General features: G+C 54.1%; 6 protein-coding genes across 6 annotated transcripts; 4 read left to right on the top strand and 2 right to left on the bottom strand.

Moving 5' to 3' along the window:
* Positions 1-73: 73 nt before the first annotated feature.
* On the top strand, positions 74-2,945 carry BO80DRAFT_374574 (transcription factor domain-containing protein). The gene is made up of 2 exons (XM_025716599.1): positions 74-961; positions 1,014-2,945. The coding sequence occupies exons 1-2, from the start codon at positions 383-385 to the stop codon at positions 2,817-2,819; spliced, it is 2,385 nt and encodes a 794-aa protein (XP_025578647.1). The 5' UTR covers positions 74-382; the 3' UTR covers positions 2,820-2,945.
* Positions 2,946-2,950: 5 nt separating this feature from the next.
* On the bottom strand, positions 2,951-4,892 carry BO80DRAFT_232979 (nicotinate phosphoribosyltransferase). Its single transcript, XM_025714486.1, has 5 exons — positions 4,668-4,892; positions 4,521-4,604; positions 3,845-4,464; positions 3,359-3,794; positions 2,951-3,297 (listed from the first exon to the last, which is right to left on the bottom strand). The coding sequence occupies exons 1-5, from the start codon at positions 4,777-4,779 to the stop codon at positions 3,080-3,082; spliced, it is 1,470 nt and encodes a 489-aa protein (XP_025578646.1). The 5' UTR covers positions 4,780-4,892; the 3' UTR covers positions 2,951-3,079.
* An 819-nt stretch (positions 4,893-5,711) lies between these two features.
* On the top strand, positions 5,712-7,247 carry BO80DRAFT_422166 (putative PHD finger domain protein). The gene has a single exon (XM_025718759.1). It carries the CDS (start codon positions 5,909-5,911, stop codon positions 7,160-7,162), a length of 1,254 nt encoding a protein of 417 aa, XP_025578645.1. The 5' UTR covers positions 5,712-5,908; the 3' UTR covers positions 7,163-7,247.
* On the bottom strand, positions 7,222-8,943 carry BO80DRAFT_422165 (RPC34 RNA polymerase subunit family protein). The gene is made up of 2 exons (XM_025718758.1): positions 8,512-8,943; positions 7,222-8,449 (listed from the first exon to the last, which is right to left on the bottom strand). Exons 1-2 carry the CDS (start codon positions 8,766-8,768, stop codon positions 7,639-7,641), a joined length of 1,068 nt encoding a protein of 355 aa, XP_025578644.1. The 5' UTR covers positions 8,769-8,943; the 3' UTR covers positions 7,222-7,638.
* A 5,602-nt stretch (positions 8,944-14,545) lies between these two features.
* BO80DRAFT_422164 (putative membrane bound C2 domain protein (vp115)) lies at positions 14,546-20,172 on the top strand. The gene is made up of 6 exons (XM_025718757.1): positions 14,546-15,216; positions 15,297-15,356; positions 15,438-15,672; positions 15,734-18,154; positions 18,223-18,363; positions 18,416-20,172. Exons 1-6 carry the CDS (start codon positions 15,004-15,006, stop codon positions 19,897-19,899), a joined length of 4,554 nt encoding a protein of 1,517 aa, XP_025578643.1. The 5' UTR covers positions 14,546-15,003; the 3' UTR covers positions 19,900-20,172.
* Positions 20,173-22,452: 2,280 nt separating this feature from the next.
* ugp1 (UTP glucose-1-phosphate uridylyltransferase) lies at positions 22,453-25,571 on the top strand. The gene is made up of 3 exons (XM_025718756.1): positions 22,453-22,478; positions 22,756-22,932; positions 23,721-25,571. The coding sequence occupies exons 2-3, from the start codon at positions 22,831-22,833 to the stop codon at positions 25,182-25,184; spliced, it is 1,566 nt and encodes a 521-aa protein (XP_025578642.1). The 5' UTR covers positions 22,453-22,478; positions 22,756-22,830; the 3' UTR covers positions 25,185-25,571.
* The last annotated feature ends 108 nt before the right edge of the window (positions 25,572-25,679 follow it).

Raw genomic sequence — 25,679 nt, 5'->3', positions numbered from 1 at the left:
AGCGAGCCCAACTGGTGACCGCCGCCACACCGGGAGTCTGAATAGCATCTCATTCTTCCGCAATTCCGCTCAGCACCACTCGACCCCGGCCCCCAATAGACCCATCAAATCAGCAAATAACTTGCTGACCGGACAGTGATTATTTAAGCAATCGCATCGTCGATATCAAATTGGCGGGGAAGCCCGCAAAGGCCCCCACATCCGGCCGCCTCCCGAACACCGCCTTCTTTAGTGCCGGGGAGGATGGTCTCCAGTTGTCCACTATCAGCCTGCCCCATACGCTCGCGGCCTGCATAGGCAACCGCTGGATCCGGCCATCTATCTCCCTCTGAATGTGATCTTCCAACTAACTGCAAATGCCGCTGGCTTTGCCTTTTCCAGCATGTTGACCGCCAAACGCAAGCCGCCCAGTGCGGACTTGGATGACAATAGACCTGTGGCGAAGAGAAGTAACAGTTTGAGTTACAATGCGCATGCGCCTTGGTTACATGACTCCAGGCCATCTCGGACATGGCGGACTTTAGGGGATCGTGGGGTACGGTCTTCATTACCACTCGAAAACATGGTCTCGACCGTCCGCGATCTAATCGACCCGGATTTCGACCCTCTTATTGCCATTCTCGACGATGAACCTCGCTTCTTGAAGCCTCTCCCGTCTCGTATCTCACCGGAAGACCTGGAGTTCCTGCGCTTCCGCGGGGCTTTATCGATTCCAGAGAGTGGCCTGCGGAATGAATTACTACGATGCTATATCAAATGGGTGCATAGCTTCATGCCGGTGTTAAATTTACAGGAGTTTCTTCGATGTGTCGCAAAAAATGACCCCAATGGCAATATCAGCCTTTTGCTTTTTCAAGCAGTGATGTTTGTGGCGACGGCTTTCGTCGACCTGCAGCATCTGCAAGCAGCTGGATATGCAACGCGAAAAAGTGCTCGCAGTGCGTTCTTCACTCGATTAAGGGTATGTTCGGACTGGTTCCATTGTTGTTGTGTGTAGCTAACTGTCAAACTAGCTCCTCTACTCACTCGACTGCGAAGACGATCGAATAGTCATTCTACAGACTTTGCTGCTGATGACATATTGGTCTGACCACCAAAACCACCCACAAAGAGACATTTGGGACTGGATTGGTCTCTGCAATATACATGCGCACTCGATAGGGTTGAATAGAGACCCTTCATCGGCCAATATGGACCCTAGGACCAAGCGGCTGCGATCCCGTATCTGGTGGAGCTTGTATTCACGAGACCGGCTTATTGCGATGGGGCTGAGACGGCCAACCCAGGTGAACGAAGGGACTAGCAATGTTCCCATGTTGAGACTGGAAGACTTTGATTTCGAACCCTACCACCCTACCGTGATCGAGATGTTTCGTTGTCGTCAGCTGGAGGATGCTTCCCATCAAAAGCGCCTGGCAACCATGTTTATTGAAAAGGCCAAGCTATGTCAATGTATCGGCCGGGTATTGTTCGCCCAATATACCCCGTCGCAGTGTCAGTTTGGCGTGACCACTCGCACAACCATCAGTCTAGTCCCCAGGCAGGCTTCGGAGTCGGAATTGGCACGATGCAGCCAGCGATTGGAGTCGTGGTTGAGCGCTCTGCCAAGGGACGCACAGTTCATCCCCGCGTCAAGAACAAACTTCCACGATGGGGAGGATGTTCTACTCCTCCATGGTGCTATGGTACGAATGTTATACCATGCTACCACAAGCGCGCTGCATCGTCCCTGGGCATTTACGTCCAACAAGGACCAGTCACGATCACGCCGGGAGTTGATTCAAACTGCACAATCGAAGATGCACGATGCTGCTGTGGGTATCACGCATATCATCCAAGGCCTCAATCAGCTTAACCTCACTCGATTCCTCCCTCAATCCGGAGTGACCGTCATTATCCCAGCCGCCGTGGCCCACCTGACCAACTCCTTATCTGGCAATCCCGCAACCCGAGAGACCAGCATCTACAACTTCCAGCGGTGCATCCAGGTGCTGCAGGGTCTTAAAGACATCTACCCTGCAGCGGACATGGAGGTCGCTAATATTGAAGCCGCGGTCAAGCTCCAGTCTGACAGTACAAACACCTTTCTCCGAATCATGCAGTACGCCAACACCTCCGGCACCATGAGCCACGAACAGCCTCGAAAGCAAAGCACCATATCAAACCCACATACGATAATATCAATGGACGACCGAGTCTCCAATCACTGGACTCCTCCGCAAGACGAGCCCGACCCAGCCACCCACCCCAGACAGCCCACCTCTAAACCAACCAGTCCAACAACACAACCCACACCCACGAAAAGAACCAGCACCACAACCAACCCCCCGCTCACATTCAACAACAACAGTCACAACCGCAACAATCCCACCAACCCCTTACCCAAACAAACCGAACCCACCCCGCCCAACGACTTCGACGATCCCATCGCCAACTTTCTCAACGACACCAACCCTCCCATCTCACCCCGCGACACTCGATCCCAATCTAACCCCAACACCACCATCAACTCAACCGACCCCTTCCCCTTCGACCTCGACTTCGATCTCGACACCTTCGCCGCCGACTTTCCTCCCCAGAATCCCAATCCCGACCCATCCCCAGACCTCGACATAGACTGGGCCAGTGAGCTTCTCCGATGGACCGGTCCAGCCCCGGAGGATGCATTAACCAATAACAAGGACCTGTTTTCTCCCTTTCCGAATCATGTGCATGACAGTACGCCGGGACAGAGGTCGAGTAGTCATGTGAACGGGGATATCACGGGGGATTTGGACAGGGATTTGGGGTTTGTTCCTTCCGATGATGACTTGTTTTAGGCGTTGGGGCGGGATTTGTCGGTGTGTGTCTTCTAGGTTGGGGGATGGATTTCGTGTACATAGGTTATATATATTCAGCATAGGCGGACAGGCTGTGTAAATAATGGCTTTGCGATCGTGATAATTCATCAATATGTATCCAGAGCACTTGATTCCCGTCTATTCTAGGTATATAAAATGATGCTGAAAGCAAATAGCGTCGTGGCCAATATGCCAACCCGTAAATTGTTGGAGAGATGGACGCGCCCAAGTATATGGCACTACTTGCGAGCCCACCGATTGCTCTCGTCACCTTCTTCCCACTGATTCTCGACGTATCCCAGCCTCTTTTTCACGCTCTGGACGGTCTCCTTGTCACCCGTGTTCTTACCCATGTTGTCGCTCAGCTTCACGGCTGGACGGCCATTTGCGGTGGCGATCTTGATGACAATGTTAAGCGGCTTGGATTTCTTACCATCGGATTTGTTGGCAAAGTCATCTGCGAGACGATTAGTTCAGGGCCTTGACGGTGTAGAAGCAGAAACGTAGGGCAGACGTACTGGTGAAGAAAGTACCGACACCAAAGACGGGATTGAACCCGGCTTCCTCAGCAATCACCTTATACTCCAGACAGTGCTCGATGTCCAATGAATCCGAGAAAACAACCGTCTTCGGATCTTTGACCCCCTCTTGGTCGTAGAAATCCCGCACCATCTTCACAAAGTACGTAGGATCGCCCGAGTCCTGGCGGACACCGGCGTAGACTTGGGCGTATGTCTTGGTAGAGTGGCCGCCCTGGGCATCGTGAAGAGGGGCCGCAATCGGGGGCTTAGTGTCGGCCTCACTCTGTATCGAAGATGTTGCTGTCGTGCCAGGTCCAGAAGCCGTGGTGGCGACTGCGCCAACACCTGCACTGGTGAAGGCAGGAATAGGTTTCCGGAACGCGTCGAGGAAAGCAGGCGTGCCGAATGTGTCGGTAAGTGCGATACCCAAGACCTAGATGATGTTAACCATTGCAAGTGGTGATACCAGATCTGCGGACATACTCCTTCGCCAAAGCAGCCAAGCCAGTACCGCAAGGCAGCCTCGTTCGCATTCTCGTAATCATCCGTGATGGCAGCGATGGTCATGTACCATTCATGGGCCACGGTACCTACCGGTGCCACTCCGTACTTCATGGCAAAGTGAACATTACTCGTGCCAGTGAATTGGCCCTTCCAGCCCTGCTTCTTCCCCTCTTCCGCAGCCTGGCATAACCCTTTCATAACCAAGTCGTGGGTATGGTAGTCGCGCCGTCTTCGCGATCCAAACTCGGAGAATATGCAGCCATGCTCCAAAAGGGCGCAGCCCTTCCGGAATGCCTTGTCCTCCTGACAGCTATAATCCCAGTCCTTGTCGCTGAACATAAAGTAGGCCTGACTCGTCAGAGCTAGCAGTGGAATCTCGTACAAGATCGTCTCCACCCACAGGCCCTTAATGACATAGTCCACATTGCCCATATCATCATCACTGCCAGTATCCTGTTCCGGGGTGAAGTGGATCTCAATTTGTTCGGAGGGCTTGAGCTTGAAGCTGGTCAGGTAGCTCAGATAAGCGTGATTGAAGTAAGGGCAGCGCTGCTTTAGAAATTGAATTTCCTCGTCCGTGACTCGAATATTGGCAAGCGCTAAGGAAGCATCAGTCAGTCGGAACTAGTTCTTCAGTACACTGTGAATCACCTACCCTCCATCTGCGCCAGAAGCCATTTGTAAGCACCCCGCGTTAACTTCATATGCGGGGTACGATTCGTGTAACCATATGTAACATCTGCATAAGGGGGGAACGGTCAGCCTATCCACGAAGTGAGAGCGAAGTGGCCCAAGCCCTTACAAACATCTGGGAAGTACTTGAGGACGGCGCATTGCATTGTCAGCTTATACAAGTCGGTATCCAGCAGAGAGAAAATACCCTCCGGGAGCGGAGCGGTATCATTTTGAGTCATGATGAGGTAGTTCTGACCAGACCAGGGGAGGCAAAGGATGTGCAGGAGGGAATTGAAGGGGCAAGAGAGGGTGAGATAAGAGGCAGGCAGGCAGAAGCACTACTCGGAGGAAAGTACTCAGAAGAGAAATCTCCAGTTCGTGCCTGCGCGGGGAATCGCCGGACTGCGTGACGTCGTTTGCACTGTTTGCACAGTGAGTTTCGTCATCCGTTTCGGTCCGTCCACGTCATGTTGAGTTTAGATAATTCTGAACGGTATACAAGGAGATCCTGAGCCGATAAGAGAAGTGGCAGAGGTGCTCCCCTGGACGATACTCTGCGTTGCGTGGGTTGAACGCGCATGCCTCCATCGGCCAGCTCCTCGGGTACCCCTCCTCCGGGTCCAGACTAGTCCGCCTCGCCTGCAGCTGACATGCATGTAGATATCTAGATAGATAGACCAACGACAGGGAAGACTGGCGGGAGTGTTTCAGCTCTGTCAGTCAAGGAAATTCACTTCTCATTTCATTACAGATGAATTACGAAGAAGTTGATCTGCCACGAAGCTGCAACTGACGCAGAATGTAAATCGTCGCCGCCAGAGCCGTCAGGCAGATATATACCCCGCCTGTTTGAAGAGCAATTGTGGCTGATCGAAGGACGATCAACGACTCAAGGGCTAGCTGTCTTACCTGCCGGTGAGAGATCCAAGCAGCTACTAGTGAACTTAGTAGTATGAATGACAGAGGATGCATTGACGTTCAAGTGCTCAGTCGCAAGGCCAAGAGGACGTTTCTTCAGTTCCATGCAGCTGCATCAAACAGACCAATCAGACCAACCAGGTACAAGATGTGGCTTGCCTGTGGCTGAGATCTCTCGGAAGCGGAACAATCTAGAACCGGCAATCCTGTCGCTCCCTTCGGCGCCCCGTCCTTATCCCCGATGAATGTTCCCAGCGCCATCATCTTGCACATGCACAGATCCATCGATTTTCCATCTCCTACGACTTCGCTGTGATTTACCCCACTGTGATTCCGAAATTCATCTCGCAAATCCTCGTCCACGCCCATCCGATTGCGGTCCGGAGCCCCCGATAGCGGCATCGTATCTGGCCCGACCGGAACGGGAACTACAATCAGTGAACGCGCAAGATGTCGCAGGGCCAGGACGACCCCGCGGCGGTTCTGGAACTGTTCGTCCACGATGTGGCGAACCTCCCCGCTGAGATCAACCATCTGATGGAGGAAATCCAAGCCAAGGATAAGATCATCCAGGAATGCCGCACAACCATCAACTCCCGCGACACTAGTCTCCAGAAGTTCATCAAACTAAACGGCAGCTTAACCCCCAACCCGAAGGAGGAACAATACGGAAAGGCCATATTACAGAATCTTGACAAGTCACAACAGTTGCAGGATGAAAAGATTCAGCTGAGTGAGAAAGCGTGTGTGTTGCTGGACCGACACATCAGGAAGTTGGATATCGCCATCCACAAGCTGCAGAGCAACGGCATGCTCTCGAACGACCCTCCTTTCCCTTCCCTCTTCAACAACAAAGATCAGTATCGCGATCCGCCCAAGATCTTCTTCCCCGATTCCACCGTCGAGAACTCCTCCTTTTCCTCCGCCCTCAATGGCTCCGCGAATGCCAATGTCATACTAGGCGCCACTCAAAGACTGAACACTCTGGGCCGGAACATCGCCGCTGTCGGGCTGAACTCCCCGAATGCTGCGCGAAGTTCCGCCCCGGCAACACCCTCCGGTACAATCCATTTCCAACGACAGCAGCGAGAGTCCTCGGCCGGCGCAGTGGAAACCAAACGGCGACGTCTCAATACTTCACTAGGCACGCTCCCTGCGGCATCCTCAAACCTCCGACAATCCTCTCTAGGCCCTGGCACACCCAAGGCCGGAACCCCAGCCTCTAGTCGTGCGGGCAGCGCTGGACCGCGCTCGTCAGCCTCGACGAAGAAAGCCTTAACCAAGAAGGTGGCGCCGCATCAGCAACTCAAGAAGATCAAAGCCTCCGGGCTCAATGGAAAGCACACGAAGCGGTCATCAAGCGCAAGCGGTCGCCTCAAGATCAGCGGGACCAAAAAGTCCCCGTCTGCCCTTGGGGGAGACGAGGACGAGGACGACTCCATGCTCAGCAGCGCCGACATCTCCGACTCGGAGAACGCCGACGACAGCAGACGAGATGACGACCTGGACGACGAGGAAGAAGACGAAGGCAACGAAGATACCAAGGTGTATTGCACATGTCGCAGCGTCAGCCACGGCGACATGGTTGCATGTGATAACGAGGACTGTGAGTTCGAATGGTTCCACTGGAAGTGCGTGGGCTTGACCCGAGAGCCAGTCGGGAAATGGTACTGCCCTCAATGTTCTGCCAAATTGCAAGCTTAGTTATATAGTTATACCCCTTTTATCTGTATTATAATGACCCTATATTAACGACCCTTCAATCTGAACATGGCATTCAGCGATAAAGCGGATGGTAGAGAAAGTATATAATAGTAGTATTTCCTTCATTGATATGCCACCAGCCCTACCGAGCAGGAAATATACACTACACCCGGCCTAGTTACAACAAAACAAGTCTTAATAGTCAAGACTCTTTGCCAGCCTCCCAACACATCCCCCTCGAAAGCCTTTTTTCCTTCCCTTCCCTTTTTATTTTCCATAAATAAAAGCCATGATTTTTTGGGGTTGCCGACATTGAGAAAAGAAGACCGGTATCCTTGGTCGATCCCAATATCAGACATGAACGCCATCGCTATGCAAACAAACATCATCGGGCGCGAGCCGCGCTAATTGTATACAGAGATTGTTGGTATGAGGTGTTAAAATGAGAAAGAAGTCAGAACAAGAAAGCAGATAGATCAGAACCCTAGGGCCTTTTCGAGCCAGGGGTCGAAATATTCGCAGCTTTCCGGGCTGACGGCTCCACCGGGGGCGCAAAGCTTGAAGACCGGACAGTGCCCGCAGGGTGCCTCGGTCATACCGTTCTTCACTAGCCTGTCGTCGATGCCGGCGTCGTCGCCTCGGGGCTTGCGCGCTTGCTGTGATTTCACTTCTTCCGGGTTCTTGACCGATCTGTAGACTTCGCCGTTGTTCAATGCGACGAGCTTGTTGTCGTAGCAGAGCATCTCGAGAAGTTGGGTAATGCTTTCCTCGCCCAGTCGGACGGGGGTAATACCACTCTCGTTGACGGCGCCGGTCAGCATGGGTACAGTGGGGTAGCCCTGGTACCCGGCCGGGAATGGGAGGTACTCCTTGGGGGCACCCTCGTGTTTCACAGCCATGCCTCCATCCGCGGTCTTGATGCGCTTGTTGCGAGGGCCGTCGGAGGCGGGGACCTCGTACCAGCTCTTCCGGCTCACGGTGTACTCAATGAATCCGGCGACGCTGTTGATGAAGTTCTCGTCTAGGACGCCGTCGGTAAACCAGGCTCCACCCGTCACGTCTTCACTCGGGGCCAGGTTTGCCAGCATGTACATCTTCCGGCTGGGGTATTTGACATTGTGAACGCTCTTGATGTAGCTCTTCCCTTCTAGCGATTTGAGGCAGCGGTCGAGGATAGATTTGTGCAGGTTGGTACGGTTGCCGATTGCACGGACCCAAATACCGGAACGTCCTGTCGAATGGATGACATTGTATACCAAACTTTCGTCGGGGCTGAGGTTCTGAAGTCTAACGGGACAGTGTTAGTGGGAGGATCCTTTGCTGGCATGGCGGATACGGTCCAATCCTACTTTTCAGCATCTTCGCGCGAGATGATCTTCCATGCCAACCGGTCATTTTTGCCCTGGAGCAGCCGAAACAGCTTTTGGTTGACGAGGGATTGGGTGCATTGCAGGAGAAGGGCCAGGTCATTTTTCGGGACGAGATTCAGACCCAGGAGGTCTTGCTGGTAGAAGAGATGATCGGAGGGGAACTGGTTGAGGCAGGCATCGTAAAGGCGAGCGGCCAGCTCAGTCACCGAGCCGCCTGACGGCCCCGCGGAGGCCATTTTGACGACGTTGTCGAGAGTCGTGAACAGAAACTATCACCGGACAGGCTTGTGAAATGGCATGATCAGGATCTCCTCCCAGGTCGGACGGTCGCTGCAGAAGCCAGGGATAAAGTAATCCCCAGAGCTGGACGGGCAAAAGCAGGCGCAAAGGGCAGGATGGCGGAGGAAGTCGAACTCTTGCAGGCCAAAAAAGAAGATGTTTTTGGCGGCTTTTCGTTCCCTTTGGGTTAGCGGGGACTCCTCTGGCCCGGAAGGGTTTAGGGCCGGCGGGCAGCTGGACAGGTTGTTGCCTTGCAGCCTCAAGGATGCCTGACTGCCTTGCTACCTCGTCAGCGCCTGAGGCTGGAACGGCCGCTCGGAAATTTCGAGAAGCTCCCGGAGCTCGTTCAGCGGCGGTTTAACTGCCACTGCAGCTGCCCCCGTCCCTCTCATCGCTCGGACTCTCACTTCATCCCTCCACTCACTTCCATCCCACTTTCTTTGTATCGCTACCCCGGAAGTTTTACAGCATGGCTGACGCTCTGAAGTCCGAGGGCAACAAAGCCTTCTCCGCAAAGGATTATCCCACTGCCATGTATGCTACCTCCCCCCCGGTTTACCCCGCTTGAAGAAAGGCCCTGGAAGGGATCGCAGTGACGGACCACAGCTGATTGACTCTACAGTGAAAAGTTCACCCAGGCTATCGGTATCGAGCCCGCGAACCACATCCTCTACTCCAACCGCTCCGCCGTCTACTCGGCGCAATCCGAATACGAGAAGGCCCTCGAGGATGCTAACAAGGCTACGGAACTCAAGGCGGATTGGTCCAAGGGTTGGATCCGGAAGGGTGCTGCTTACCGTGGCCTAGGCGATCTCCGTAAGTCGAGGCATCACTGCGGTGGGACTGGACGTGGCTTGCTAACGGATCTGCAGTCGCCGCCCACGATGCGTACGAGGAGGCTCTGAAGCTCGAGCCTACCAACGACCAGGCTAAGAACGGCTTCAATGCTGTCAAGCGGGCCATTGATGCCGAGGCCAAGGCGGACGGTGTCACTGGTGACCCTATGGGTGGACTCGGTGGAATCTTCAACGATCCCCAGCTCTTCCAGAAGCTGGCCAGCAACCCCAAGACCTCCCAGCTTCTGGCCGACGCCGACTTCATGGCCAAGCTCCAGCGCATCCAGCAGAACCCCAACAACATTGGCCAGGAGATCCAGGACCCTCGCTTCCTGCAGGTCATGAGTGTTTTGCTGGGTATTGACATGAGCTTCGGAGCTCCTCCCGAGGGTGCCAGCTCGGCTGGTGCCCCGGAGGCTGAAGAAGATGTGCCCATGCCGGATGTCCGCCCCGCAGCTGCCGAGCAGAAGGAGCCTGAGCCGGAGCCCGTGCCCGAGCCCGAGGACGAGGAGACGATCGCGAAGAAGAAGGCCCAGGAAGAGGCCGACGCCGAGAAGAAGATCGGTAACGACTTCTACAAGAAGAGACAGTTTGACGAGGCTATCGAGCACTACAACAAGGCCTGGGAATTGCACAAGGACATTACGTACCTCAACAACCTTGGTGCTGCCAAGTTCGAGAAGGGTGACCTTGAGGGTACCATTGAGACCTGCCAGAAGGCTGTTGAGGAGGGCCGTGAGCTCCGCGCTGACTTCAAGGCTATTGCCAAGTAAGTACTCGTGGGTGTGATGAAGCGGCACCCGTACTAATTCAGTTGTTCACAGGGCTTTCGCGAGAATTGGTACTGCGCACGAGAAGCAGGGCGACCTTACTCAGGCCATCGAGTTCTACCACAAGGCGCTCACTGAGCACCGCACTCCCGATGTCCTGACCAAGTTGCGCAATGCCGAGAAGGCCAAGGCCAAGGCCGAGAAGGAGGCCTACGTTGACCCCGCTGAGGCCGAGAAGGCTCGCGAGCTGGGTCAGAAGAAGTTCCAGGAGGGCGACTGGCCCGGGGCCGTTGATGCCTTCTCCGAGATGGTCAAGCGGGCGCCCCAGGACCCCCGTGGCTACTCCAACCGCGCCGCGGCCCTCATCAAGCTGATGGCTTTCCCCCAGGCCGTGCAGGACTGCGACGAGGCGACCCAGCGTGACCCCAAGTTCATCCGCGCTTACATGCGCAAGTCCGCGGCCTTGGTAGCCATGAAGGAGTACAACAAGGCTCTTGATGCCTGCACGGAAGCTGCTGAGCACGACGATGGCACACACGCTCGTGAGATCGAGCAGCAGCAGCAGAAGTGCCTGGACGCCCAGTTCAGCGCCCGTGCCGGAGAGACGGAGCAGCAGACGATGGAGAGAATCCAGAATGATCCCGAGGTACGTGATTCTGCCTGCCAGCCCGACCGACTTGAAGGCTTTGCTAACTTTTGTAGATCATGTCTATCCTCCAGGACCCCGTCATGCAGAGCATTCTGCAACAAGCCAAGAGCGACCCTGCTGCTCTGCAGGAGCACATGAAGAACTCGCAGGTGCGGATGAAGATCCAGAAGCTGATGGCCGCTGGAGTGATTCGTCTGGGACGGTGAAGAGCGGGAGTATCAGCGAAGCAAATATAGTAATGCCATTGAAAAAGCGGTCCTGACGGCACGGTGATTCCATTGATTTTTTTTTACGGCGGTTACGATGCATGTGTTTAGTGACATGAAATGACATCCGAATTGAATTTATTTTTATCCTTTCCATCGTAGCAAGAGCCCACCGATCGATCGATCCACTCCTTGCAGGTTCTGCCTGCTAAGCCTTCAGCTGATGGGCATCTCCGACCCAATCCGGTGCTGGAACCAAACCTTCGGATAGGCGAACCCCCTATGTCTGCACTGCAAGGACCGATGCCCTACACGGCCACACCGTATCTAGGTACTAGGTACGGAGTAGGTGGACCAAAGCAGGGAACTAACCCAGCGTAGATATAACCACGGTGTCTCCATCTGGATACTACATACTAAAATTGCTTAGCCTTCCACATCAACCGAGTCTCCATCGACACGAGATTCAATTTGCCACAATGCAATCTCTACTCTGTACATACAGGAAGGATTGAGTAACCACCACACCACCTCATACATGACCACGGAATAAATCCGAACCCCCCTGATCTGATATCCCCCAAAAAAAACTCTACCCATGACCCCAAACCACAATTCCAGTTCTATGGTTCCCTACTCCTAGTGATAACAGATTCTTCACTTGGCAGTTGAGATCAATTCTGATGACGACGCGTGGAGACATCCATCCATCCCTATTTCCTACCCGATTGAGTTTAAGTTCTCCTTCTGAGTTCTGAGGGTTGGTTCGGTTCGGTTTGTGAAGTGGCTGGGACGGATTTCTTTGGAACGAACAGTGGGGATCTGATATCCATCCTAATTCCTTCTACGTATGTACTAGTGCGAAGTCGTAGTTAAAAGTCCGAGATTTCGCCTACCGCGGAAATAGCAATCTTGGTTGGGTGATTGGTTGGTTGGTTGGGTTTTTAATCGGTAGAGAGGGGGCTGGGATAGGTGAAGAGTTACATTGTACTCCGTACCGAGTACGAAGTAGATAGGTAGATAGTACTCCGTAGATATGTAAGTCATTGATTATACTACGATAGGAATCTAATGGGCTGTTCTGTATCGCTAAAGAACGCAAGATATCGGGATTTGCTTTGCCTGGATTACATTCGCTCTGTAGGGACTATCTAACAGTAAGTATGGTGTGGTGTATAGTAGAGAAGAATTAATGCCGACAGGACAAGGATCGGGGATTGCTTCCAATTCAGTTTCTAATCTCTGGTGGTGCAGTGGTACCGATATGTGTGTGGCTGGTGCGATGGGAACCTTGTCCCGATTTACCCGATCCGATTTCGGGTTTGGGTGTCTGTGGCTCTGTGCCCTGTGGAAGTCATTTCCGTAGTGTCTTTTTTTTAGTTTGTTTGATGGTTTGTTTGTTTGTTGTGCTGGTGGATAATGGATTGGCCGGGCGTTAGGGTTTCATTTTGTTTGCTTTGATGTGATGTATTATTGTATTTGTGTCATTGTGTACGCTGTACAGAATAGAGTATCTACGGAGAACTCTGTAGGTAGGTATGGCGGTGATGAGATTGCATTGCACAGCGGACACGGGCTGAGTTGCAGATCAGACAATTCATGTCAAAGTTTAATGGCTCGGTTCATCTAGGCAGAGAAAACTGGGCTGATAGTGATACATCCAAGCACGGATCCAGATTGGATCTACGGGCATTGCGTAGGCTAGGGTGTTTCATTTTTTAATCCATTTTTTCTTTGATCTCGCATAGACAGTAAACGTACGGAGGACTCCGGTTTGTGGTTTGCATTGGCAAGTAAGTATCTCGCTCATAGGTGCGTCTAGCTTTAGGTCGAATGGACACTTCAGTGCATGCCACGTGTAACTTGCCACTGCTCGGCGTGGGATGACGATAGCAGGAAGCTGGGAGATACTCCGTCCCTGTCTAACTACTCCGTACGAACGGATTACTAAAGGCTAGGTAGCGGCATTACTCCTCGCGCTTCTTATTGCATGTCCTCAGCCCTTGACAGGCTGGAAGAGGCAGGTTATGCATGCAGTGTCACCGCAGCCCTGGACTTACCATCTGTCTCATGATCATGATCCTGATCGCGGCAACGACCACGAACCAGATTAATCAATACAGTACCACCTAAAGCAGGTTAGTCTGGCCTTAGGGCTAGCGACTAAAGCAGTACTGGCCCTACTGGGTCCTTCAGCTACGGGGGACTCTGGCCAGAATTGACGAATAGGAAGAGGGCCTGACTCGTGGAATTCCGAGGAACTGGAGGGCTGGAGGGCTGGAAGGCCGGGAGAATGGAAAATAGATTGAATGAGATTGCCTGGAATCGCTAGTTGAGTAGCTGGACGTGTGCTGGTCTGAGCTAAGTCCCCGGAGGGTTAGGTGCAGAACGTTAGTCGCCAGGAAGCGAGTGCCAAAGCCCGAGACGGAGGACACAGGGGAAAAAGCGTGTGGCGCGGAGAGGACCCAGATCGGTGGCGGTGCAGCCCTTCCGATGCCAATAGATCGCAGCCCGGCGCCCGCTAGTCGATCGTGACGGGGTTGGTGTGATGGTGAGATGGTGCGCCGGTGACACGATATCCACGGTCGAGGTGGTTTCGGATTGGAAACCAGGAGCCCCCCGTTGAGTCCTATGATGTAGGATGTACCTGGATGGTGTGGAGAGCGAGCAGTGGTGGCCCTGAGTGGTATGGGCTAATTGCGTCTCCACGAGAATTGGTCGCCCTGAGTTGGATCGGCGCCGTCCCTTTCTCGAAGATCCGGATCTTCTGTACCTTTTGATGTCATGGCCGCGTTGCTGCACCGGTGGTCATTTCGTGTAATCTTCCTTGAAAAGATGCAGCCAGCTTGCCGAGCCGTCCCTTGTCCCTGTGGATGTTACATAGCAGTATCAATTATGATTTATATCGGTAGGAGATATGGGGACGAGGGAAAGCACGCCCGGGTCCATTATCGGCCAATCTGTGGCGCACCTGCCATTCCTGGGACCAGCAGTTTATTTTTATTTCTTTCTTCCCGATTCTTACATACGTACGGAGTAATCTCAGTATAATCTCAGTATTATGGACAGCCAGCCCTTCACCAGCCACGATTTGGCGCCCTGACGCAAGTGGCTCTGCACTGGGAAACTCAATCCGCTCTGATCCTCGGCGCTGTTTTCTGTCGGTCGTGTTAGTAACTTAGCACTCCTCCGTATCCCCTCCCCTTTCTTCTCCTCTCCCCATTCTATCTTCCTGTAGAGGATCTTTCCTGGTCCATCGCCGTCTCCTGCCTCACCTTTAGGTAAGTGCCTTTTCTGTTCTCTCCGACCCATTCCGTCCGATTTCCTTCATACTCCTCTCAACCTCTGCTGCTCCCCCGGGAATCATCCCCTGCCCCGATCGATCACCACCGCTTTCCCGGAGCTGCCGTGCTTCAGCCACCGGCCCTCCCCGCTGCGGAGGTCTTCCACGGCAAGGCAACCATCCCGATTCCCAGCACTAAAGCGCCAACAACCCACTCTTGGGCGTGTGTTCCTTATCCACATTTTCCCCCTCTCTCACTTTTAGTCCTTTTCTCCATTCCATTTCACATTCTTTATTCCCCCCTAATTATCTTCTCACCCTCTCTCCCCAACAAAGGAAGAAAACAAAAAGAGTTCCATTGACCGGACTCGCCAGGTTGTACCGGTTGGGGACTTGTAGTAGGTGATTCTTCACCCGAGGCTCGCCCCCCCTCCCACCCCAGAGAGCCATGGCGTCGCAAGGCGTAGAGGCCGAGAAGGGTGAATTGAGGCAACAGGGGGCCATTGAGGTAGCCCAGCAGGCTGCTCAAGACCCCCAGTCGAACCTCCACCCCGAAGCTGTCGAGAAGACCTTGGTCGAAGAGACCCGAAAGGCCGGTGTCCCGGCCTTTCAATTTGATCCCGATGCATCCCCGGAGGAGAAAGCCGCCGCAGCAAAATCCGTAAGTTTGCTTCTCCCCCGGAATTGACTGCATGTCGCGAGTGCGTCGGCGAACTGACGGAACCTCGTGCCGCATTGTAGCGCCTGCCTCCAGGCCTGAACGACTCCAAACCGAAAGGGGTGGCTGTTGTAACTGACAAGGTAAGTCTCATTCCCGGAGCCCTATGTGTGAATCCTCTGATGTCCACGGAACCCCTCTAAGAATTAATTGGTGTTCTACAGGACGATGGCACCCCCGACCAGTATGATCTGCCTCCTCCGAGGTCCGCGACCGACCTTTTGCAGGAAAAGCCCGAAGGTGCACCTCAGATGGAAGAGGACCTGCGATGGGCGCGCGACCGGACAGGATGGGCTCCGCAGTTTGAACACCAGCCGACACAGGAAGAAAAGGACGAAGGGACTCTGTTGGACCACCAGACCTTCTTGGAAGGAAGACTCGATGACAAGTTTTTCGGAGGTGAGAAGAACCCGCATTTTCTCTGCGAGTGGCCGCTCGAAGGGGACTGACGCGCTTCCAGATTGGTACCACAACGCTGGTGTCATTATTTTCGCCTGCCTCGCTTCCTGGGTTATCGCCGTTCTGGGCGGAGGACTGGCCTGGGTTTTCGTTGTCATGGCCGCCTGTAGTACCTACTACCGGACGTCGATTCGCCGTGTCCGCCGCAACTTCCGAGACGATGTGAATCGAGAAATGGCCAAGCAACGCCTTGAAACCGACACGGAGAGTCTGGAATGGATTAACAGCTTCCTGGTCAAGTTCTGGCCCATCTACGCTCCGGTTCTTTGCGATACGATCATCAACTCGGTTGACCAGGTCCTCAGCACCTCCACCCCTGCAATGATTGACAGCCTGCGCCTGAAGACTTTCGTCCTCGGCTCTAAGCCTCCGCGTCTGGAACATGTCAAGACGTATCCCAAGACCGAGGTCGACACCGTCATCATGGATTGGAAGTTCAGCTTCACACCTAACGACACCATGGACTTGACCGCCCGCCAGCTGAAGAACAAGATCAACCCCAAGGTCGTTCTGGAAGTCAGACTGGGTAAAGGTCTTGTGAGCAAGGGTCTTGATGTGATTGTCGAAGATATGGCTTGCAGTGGTTTGATGCGCGTCAAGGTCAAGCTGCAAATTGCTTTCCCCCATATCGAGCGTGTGGATGTGTGCTTCATGGAACGCCCTAAACTCGACTATGTTTGCAAGCCGCTCGGTGGTGACACCCTCGGTTTCGATATCAACTTCATTCCGGGTCTGCAGACTTTCATTGAGGAACAGATTCACAACAACCTGAGCCCGATGATGTACGACCCTAATGTCTTCCCCATCGAGATTGCTAAGATGCTGGCTGGAAACGCTATCGATCAAGCGATTGGTGTCGTTGCCGTCACCCTGCACGGTGCCCGCCAGCTGAAGAACCCCGATCCGTTTGCCGGTACCCCCGATCCGTATGCGGTTGTCTCCCTGAACAACCGGGTTGAATTGGGCCGTACCAAAACTATTCATGATACCGATAGCCCTAGATGGAACGAGACGATTTACGTTATCATCACGTCCTTTGCGGAGTCTTTGACCATTATCCCGTACGATTGGAATGAGTTCCGCAAGGACAAGGAATTGGGAGCCGCCACCTTCCCCTTGGATAGACTGGAACAGGAAGCGGAGCACGAGGGCATCTATCTGGAAGTCATGGCAAGCGGCAGATCCCGCGGTGCCATCCACGCCGACATTCGATTCTTCCCTGTCTTGGAGGGAACGCAGCTTGAAAATGGACAGACCCAACCTCCCCCGGAAATGAACACGGGTATTGCTCGCTTCGCCGTGGAGCAGGCCAAGGACTTGGATGGCAGTAAGAGTATGGTTGGCCAACTCAACCCTTACGGCGTCCTCCTGTTGAACGGCAAGGAAATTCACATCACCAAGAAGCTGAAGCGCACGAACAACCCCATCTTCCAGAATGCTTCGAAGGAGTTCTTGGTTACGGACCGGAAGAGTGCCCGTCTCGGCCTGGTTATCAAAGATGACCGCGACCTTGGCAGGGATCTTATCCTCGGTACTTACCAAATGAAGCTGAACGACATGCTGAAGATGATGGAGAAGGGCCAACAGTGGTTCCAGCTGAACGGTGCTAAGACGGGCCGCGCCAAACTGATCCTGGAGTGGAAGCCCATTGCGCTGGGCGGAATCTCAGGCGGTTCCGGCTATGTTGATCCCATTGGTGTCATGCGCTTCCACTTCAAGAGTGGAACCGATCTTCGGAACTTGGAAACTGTGGGCAAGTCTGATCCATACGCCCGTGTCTTACTCTCCGGCTACCAGAAAGCACGCACTGTCACCTTCAGGAGCAACCTTAACCCCGAATGGGATGAGGTGGTCTATGTTCCTGTGCACAGCCCTCACGAGAAGATCACCCTGGAGGTCATGGATGAGGAATCCATGAATAGCGACCGCACGATGGGATCTACGGATCTGCGTGTCTCCGACTACGTGCGGGAGAACGAACAAGGCGAATATCTCGTTGACGACGAAAGGCAGCTCGTCTCCAGTGGCCTTCGCATTGGCAAATCTCAAAAAGGTACCTTGAACTACACCGTCGCGTTCTACCCTGCTGTGCCCGTGGTCAACCCCGAGGACGAGGAAGAAGAGTCCGATGAGAACCTCAATGGTGATGCGGAGGGCGCCGAATTGTCGAGAAAGAGCACGGAATCCAAGCGTAAGAGCGTGGCTGGCCACTCGAAGTCGGCTAGCATCGACTCCAAGGCAACCACTGCTCTCAACGGAACGTCTACGAATGGTACTACTCCGGAAGCGCAGAGCAGTCGCGCCAGCCTTGACACCAATGGAACCAGGCCGCAGACCGCGAAGGACTCGGAAACGATGTCGATCAAATCGGTCAAGGAGGTCCCCAAGACTTACATCTCTGCGGAGGACCTTGTGAAATACGGTACGTTAGCCTTGCGAAAATTCGCCTCGTCCCTTTTGACCCTGCGCGTGGTGCTAATTCGATTACAGAATCTGGTTTCATCGTGTTCAACGTCCACGAAGTCCAGCTTTCCCGGCCCAATGTTCAGCTCGAAGTCCTGATGGATGATTACATGTTCCCTGCCTATTCCTCGCCGAAGATCCGCACCAAGTCGGCCAAGCTCGATGATGGTATGTAGCCCCGCGAGAGTAGTGTGAAGGCTGAGCTAATAACGCATCACAGTTGGCGACGCCTTTGTTCGTGAGCTCGAGTTCTCCAAGATCACTATGCGGATCATCGACAAGAAGGACACCAAGGATGAAAGTGATGACCATGTGGTTGCCAAGTTGACGGGAGACACCCTTCCTACCCTGCAGCGTATCTTGTATACGCCCACGGAACTCAGCCTCCGTTCCCCCCAGGGAGAGGTGAGCAAGGTGATTGTTAGCGCCCGGTATATCCCCGTTACCATGAAGCTCGACCCTAGCGAAAGTATCAACAACATGGGAACGTTGCTGGTCCGCTTCCTGGATGCTGCCGATTTGCCGTCGGCCGATCGCAACGGCTTCAGCGATCCCTACTGCAAGTTCCGCCTTAACGACAAGGAGATCTTCAAGACCAAGGTGCAAAAGAAGACCCTCCACCCCGCATGGAATGAACATGTCGAGACCGATATCAAGTCTCGGATTGCCAGCGTCTGCCGGGTGGATGTGTACGACTGGGACTTTGGTGACAAGGCGGACTACTTGGGTGGCACCCATTTCGACATTCAGTCGCTGGAACCTTTCGTGACCAAGGAGGTTACTCTTCCGCTTGACGGGAAGTCCGGCGCCATTCGGTTGTCGCTGTTGTTCAAGCCGTCGTATGTGGTTCGCTCGCGGCAGGGATCATCCACCTTCGCTGGCACCTTCGCGACCCCCGGCAAGATTGTCGGCGCCCCCGTCAAGGGTGTTGGGTTCGTCGGTGGCAACGTGATCAAGGGTGCCTCGTTCCTCAAGCACGAAGGGTCCTCCTTCTTGAAGAACGGCCTGATTTCCCGGTTCCGCAGCGAAGATGGGTCTAGTGTGCACGAGGCCCAGGAAGAAGAAGATGCCCCCGCTCCTCTGGCTCCTTCAGCTATCTTGGTTGAAGGAGAAACGCCACCCGCTGCGTCCCCCAACAACCTGCAGCATGCCCGCAGCCGTAGCGTGGCGTCCCACTACGGTGATCGGCTAGGCGTCGCTGGTAAGGGTGAGACGGGCACGGCCACCATCACGGTTGTTTCTGCCTCGGGCTTCCCTCCCACGGCCAATGTGCGCGTGTTCGTCAAGGCTCAGGGGCCCAAGGGGAGCAAGGAGGTTCTGAAGACCAAGGCCATCAAGTCTGGTGGGGGTCCCGTTTACTTCGACCCGGCGCACGAGACGTGCCGGGTGCACAACACCACGGCTGACGCCAGCTATCAATTGCGGGTGGTGGATCACTCCACGTTTGGCTCAGACAGCCAGCTGGGAGAGGCGCCGCTCTTTGTGGATGACCAGGGCTCGACGGCCGGACAAGACAAGCAGGTCAAGGTCGGCACGGGCACTGTCACTCTCCGCAGTAGCTTCGCGGTGTCTGAATCGAACCTTCGCCCTGGCACGGCTCACTCCAACACTAATGATGGGGCATCCGATGTGATGGACAGTCCCGACTCTAAGAAGACAGGGCGCCGCAGCTTCCTCAGCAAGCGGAGTGTCAGCGGAGCCTGATAGGAGGGGCGCCAGGTGCATGCCATTGACGACTTCATTGTATATTTCACCTTTTCTACTTTTTTTTTTCACTCAAATATTTCTTGATGTTGCTCTCTCTTTGCTGTTTCAAAATCCGATCTCACTGTTGCCCTTGCTTATTGCCGTCCCCTTGTGTTTGTTCGACCTCGCCGTGACGAGATGAGATGTGATATCCATGGGGTTTGTTCTTAGCGTAGTGTTTGGATACCGCCCGGTTGGGGCGGGGGACAATCGGAAGATTCTTGCTACCAGAGTGCTTGTAGAGACTAGATGGCCTTGTGTCTGACTGCCCGTACAGGCTGGATCGGCTAGAGAATATAGCACGGGGGTCGACGGCGACCAACCCTTTGCTCTTTGCTCGGGAGCTTTAGGGTTGAGTGGCAGGTCACCCCCCCCTCCGGGCGCCCGTCCGTGGCCGAGAGAGGAGGGGGGCTGACTTGGCCTTCCCCCCCACCCACCCCCATTTCGCCTGAAACCTCGTCCGGTAGCCGGGGAGGAAGTCGATACGCGGTCCAGTTGTCTCCCTGCCCAAGGCCACTAACCGTTTTTCTAGGCGATTCGATTTCGATCTGGCCAGGGATGGATAGTATCCTGACGGGCCCTCCCGACCGATCGTGGCGGATCCTAGTACCTTCTTTCGCCCTTCTCTCCGATGCCACCGGTTCAGTTGCTTTGAACGTTGATCCGCCAACGTGTTCCTGTATGCCAGCTGGCAGGTGTCCTCTCATGTATTATGTAGGGTGGTTGAGGGGATTGGACTGCCATACATACTCCCTACCGATAGACATCCCGACCCAATGAGGGATGGAAGAAATTGGAACAGGAGGACCAAGCTACCACCACCTATCTAGCTGCTGTCTACCAGGGCAATCATGCATCAGCATGGTTAGGTAGAGAGATTGGTTAGGTTAGGTCTCGGTCGGTGGTCTGAGCTCCGGTCAGTAGTCAGTAACTACTACTTGCTTAGTACTAGTGGGCTGGTGGGACGGAGAGGTAGCTTTCCGACTAGTGTAGATACTACTATGCTAGTAGTACTAGTCCTCCTAAAGTAAATTGATTCAGGGGAGAGCTGGTTGGGTTTGCCACTGGTTGAATAGGTTACTATCTTTTTGTTATTATTAGTGTTAGTTAAGGAATATTATTAGGGGACGGTGGAAAAAGGAGGAGGGGTGATATGGATATAATTAGAAATGGAGTTGGTATGTAGGTAATAGTGGGAGAAGGAGGAGTATCTATGTGGTGATTGGATTTGATTTAGTTGGTGTCTGACTTGCCGGAGTACTGTGTACATCATCAGATTGGTCTTATTATTGTTGTTATTATTATTTCCGGAATATTAAGCAGGCAAGTGGTGGTGGTGGTGGTGGTGGTGGTGGCAAGTATGTGACAGCTGTTGTCGGGTGGATCGCCTCCATTCCATGGATGTCAGGAAAGCATATCATCTCCTCCCGCCCTCTAGTGATGTCTGGCATCCAGGCATGACGGCAGCTCGGACGGAACTGCTTCTGCATGGATGGCGAATTGTGATGTATACCAGGGCCAAGAGGAAAGGTGCAGACTGTTGTCGTGCAGGAGGGGTCAATGTAATATTACTCTGCTCGATACAGAATACACATTACCTATATCAGGACAGAGTACTCCGTAGATCTGTGTGCATCGGAGTGTCCAGCGTAGAGTGGGATAGATAGCTCTGCAACGGAGTCGACCACTGGCTCCGGTCTCCCCTCCGCTTCATCCTTGATTCAGGAGGTTTCAAAGCTGGCCTCAATTTAATCCACACGACGATGGGGAGGCAGAGCAGAGAAGAGGGGCAATCCAGGTGACGAGGACAGTGGGGCAGCTCGGATTGGGACGATTTATTGAACCCTGAAAAGTGAAAAGGGGGCACTGACGGGGTCTAGAAGGCGCATGGTTTCAAAATACAGCTGTCAGGTCAGATGATGGTGGTGTGCATTGCTGGGAGGGGTTGACATGTTTGGTATTTTTGAGGTTGCTGAACATCGAGTACTACATCAAGGACTCTTGGTATATTGTCTCTATAATCGAATAAAAGTTTGCTTGTTGGGGAGGCAGGAGATAGTACCGAGATACCCAGTCGCCTGGTATTTGAAAAAGATGGAGGTCTCAGATATCAGGTAATTAGCTTTGAGTTAGTACAGCTTGCTGGCCCCCCGAGAGGCCGCGACTGCTAAGAATAACTTTCCAAGGAATGAATGTTGGGCGTCGGCCCTGTTCCGTATGGTAATGCCCCTGGTCGGTCCCCCCTCCCCCTGGCCGGACGATTGGCCGCAAAGTGCCCGCCGTACGGTCAGGGCCCCGTAATCCGTACGGCCAACCCCCACTTCGTCCCGCCGAAACGAAATGATCCCAAAGCCATTCATGGATTCATCGTCATCGTCGATAAATATCTTTGGCCCTCGCGCTGCCCGTCCGCTGCCCTCGCTGCTTCTTTTCTTCTTCCTCTTCTTCTCTTCCTTTCCCTCATCCATCCATCTGCTCTTCATCACCACTCTCCCTCTCCCTCCTTCTCCCCATCACTACTTCCGTTCCTAGCCTTGGTATGTACCATCTCTCCGTCCCCCATCCATCCCATCCATCCTCTCCCTCCACCATCATCCAGTGTTTGCCTCGGTGGTTCCTGGTTGCACCAATGGCCTCTCTCCGGGCCGTTGCCCATGACGGCAGCTTGTCGACATCCTTCCTCCCGAAGCGATCGTCGCTCTGCTGGCCGTGGCAACTGGCAGACTGGGAGATTTACACGGACCCCCCTCATTCTTCTCCTTCCCCAGCCCGTGTTTCAATGGTGCTGTTGACAACTAACCCTTTCCGGTCCAGTGAGCGGTATCTCAACCTCCGTGTTTTCATCCCATCCCGTCCTTTTTCCCACCACCACACCTCCCTCCGCATACAATGGCTGCCAAAGCTTTGCCCAGTCACCTCAGAGCTCCCGCGAGCGACGCCACGAGCGGCGCCTCGTTCGGCAAGCACCACGGCAAGACCCAGTCTCACATGGTAAGTGGTGCACTCTGATCTTTCCTTCTTTGCCTGTCGCCATGGGGAACATCGTTGCCTGCTGCCCGGAAAGCCGCTCCAAATGCTACCAGGAGAGTGTTGTTGGATGAGAAGAGAAGGAGCGCGATCGCCGTCATCAGAACTGATCCTGGCTGGTCGTTCACGCTTCATCACGCTTCATCGTCTGTATCACTTCGCTCCTTATCTGGATTTCAGCTATTTGTATCATGGCTATGAACGAACTCATTTTGCTCATTGTTACTGGACTCAGAGAGTCTTGTGCACATGTTCTACCCCGCCTGTCGTTGCTGCTTCTATTTTGCCTTTCTTTTTCAAGATTATATCGCAATGCTGGGCCAGATTCCTGGATCCATAGTTGCGATGCTGCCACTGCCCCATATTCAGTGTATGTGGCCGCTGTTCTGGAGATTCTGTTCTTGTTGCGGGTACCTCGTGTTTGCACCGTGGTTCTGGAACGTTGGCCTGGCATCGTCCCGGTGGCATCTATTGCCATTTACCACTTTTCATGCAACCATCGTCTCCTCCCCCTTGTTGTTATCAAATCAGTCTGCTATCTTTTCTCTACCACCAACGGACCCCTTTACTGGCTCCCACGTTGCCTACTTGGGATGCTATGGCAATGGATCTTCTGGGCAGATTCCGATTATGACCCCATCCAACGACTGGCAGCGGCAGCTCGTGTGCGACAGGACCATGTCGCCAGGATGGCTCATGTTGCCGTGATTGTCTTGCTGGGAATATCAGTGCTAATCGCCCTTCACTTCCAGGCCTTCGAAAACGCCTCCACCAGTGTGGCCGCCTCTCAGATGCGCAATGCCTTGAACGCCCTTGCCGAGACTGTCCCCGATGCCAACGAGCGCAAGCGCTTTGAGGCCGAGATGGACAACTTCTTCGCTCTTTTCCGCAGATTCCTCAACGACAAGGCCAAGGGCAACGTCGTCAACTGGGACCGCATTGCCCCTCCCCAGCCCCAGCAGGTGGTTAACTACGCCGAGCTCGGCAGCGAGGCTTCGGTGGAGTTCCTGAACAAGCTGGCTGTCGTCAAGCTCAACGGTGGTCTCGGTACCTCCATGGGTTGTGTTGGCCCCAAGTCCGTCATTGAGGTCCGTGAGGGCATGTCCTTCTTGGATCTGTCGGTCCGCCAGATTGAGCACCTCAACCGCACCTTCAACGTGAACGTGCCCTTCGTCCTGATGAACTCCTTCAACACCGACCAGGACACCCAGTCGATCATCAAGAAGTACCAGGGCCACAATGTCGACATCATCACCTTCAACCAGTCTCGCTACCCCCGTATCATCAAGGACTCTCTCCTGCCCGCCCCCAAGTCCTTCGACGCCCCTCTGCAGGACTGGTACCCCCCCGGTCACGGTGACGTCTTCGAGTCCCTGTACAACTCTGGCACTCTGGACAAGCTCCTGGAGCGTGGCGTTGAGTACATCTTCCTGTCCAACGCTGACAACCTCGGTGCCGTGGTCGATCTTCGCATTCTGCAGCACATGGTTGACACCAAGGCTGAGTACGTCATGGAGTTGACCGACAAGACCAAGGCTGATGTCAAGGGTGGTACCATCATTGACTACGAGGGCAAGGCCCGTCTCCTGGAAATCGCCCAGGTGCCCAAGGAGCACGTCAACGAGTTCAAGTCCATCAAGAAGTTCAAGTACTTCAACACCAACAACATCTGGATGAGCCTCCGCGCCATCAAGCGTGTGGTCGAGGAGAACGAGCTGGAGATGGAGATCATCGCCAACGAGAAGTCCATCCCCGCCGACAAGAAGGGTGAGGCCGACCAGGCCATCTACCAGCTGGAGACCGCCGTCGGTGCCGCCATCCGCCACTTCAAGAACGGCCACGGTGTCAACGTGCCTCGTCGCCGCTTCTTGCCCGTCAAGACCTGCTCCGACCTGATGCTCGTCAAGTCGGATCTCTACCGCCTGGAGCACGGCCAGCTCGTCATGGACCCCAACCGTTTCGGTGGTGTCCCCGTCATCAAGCTCGGTTCCGACTTCAAGAAGGTCTCCGACTTCCAGAAGCGCATTCCCAGCATCCCTCGCATCGTCGAGCTGGACCACCTGACTATCACCGGTGCCGTCAACCTGGGCCGCAACGTGCAGCTCAAGGGAACCGTCATCATTGTGGCCACGGAGGGCAGCACCATCGACATTCCCCCGGGTTCGGTGCTGGAGAACTGCGTCGTCCAGGGAAGCCTGCGCATTCTGGAACACTAGATGGGTGCATCCACGGTCGGCCGTTTAATTCCTACTTTGTATGCCGGCGGTCGTGTGCACCCGTCTCATCTGGGATGACACCGAGACATGATCTGCCGGGGCTGATAGAGTTTCTGTTCGAAGCGGGGCCACCGTTGTCTGGATTCGGCTTCTGATGGAGATGGTCCTATCTCTAGAGGCGCATTCGCCATGGCGGCATTTGCTTTGGGGGGATGCAGCAAAGGAAAAGAAACCCACTAGTTTAGGCCTGCTTCTTTTTTTTTTCGCCGAGACCATTTATCCTGGTCGTTAGTGTTCTTTTAATTGGAAGCATTCTGAGGCTCTCCTGGACGCCGGAATGCTGGGTCAAAAGGGGGTTCCCAGGAGAAACTGCAGATTGCGGGCGACCGTTTAGTTAGGAGATATCACCGTACGTAATGTCCAATTCATATTATTCACCTTGGATTTGAGTTTCTTTCGCGTTCTGTAGTCGGCGACCAGGACCGTTGACTGGAG

Source organism: Aspergillus ibericus (genome assembly GCF_003184845.1).
Source record: "Aspergillus ibericus CBS 121593 unplaced genomic scaffold BO80scaffold_6, whole genome shotgun sequence".
Classification (NCBI taxonomy): Eukaryota; Fungi; Ascomycota; class Eurotiomycetes; order Eurotiales; family Aspergillaceae; genus Aspergillus; species Aspergillus ibericus.
Note: the sequence above shows the minus strand (reverse complement) of the source record. Positions and strands in the feature narration are given on the sequence as shown.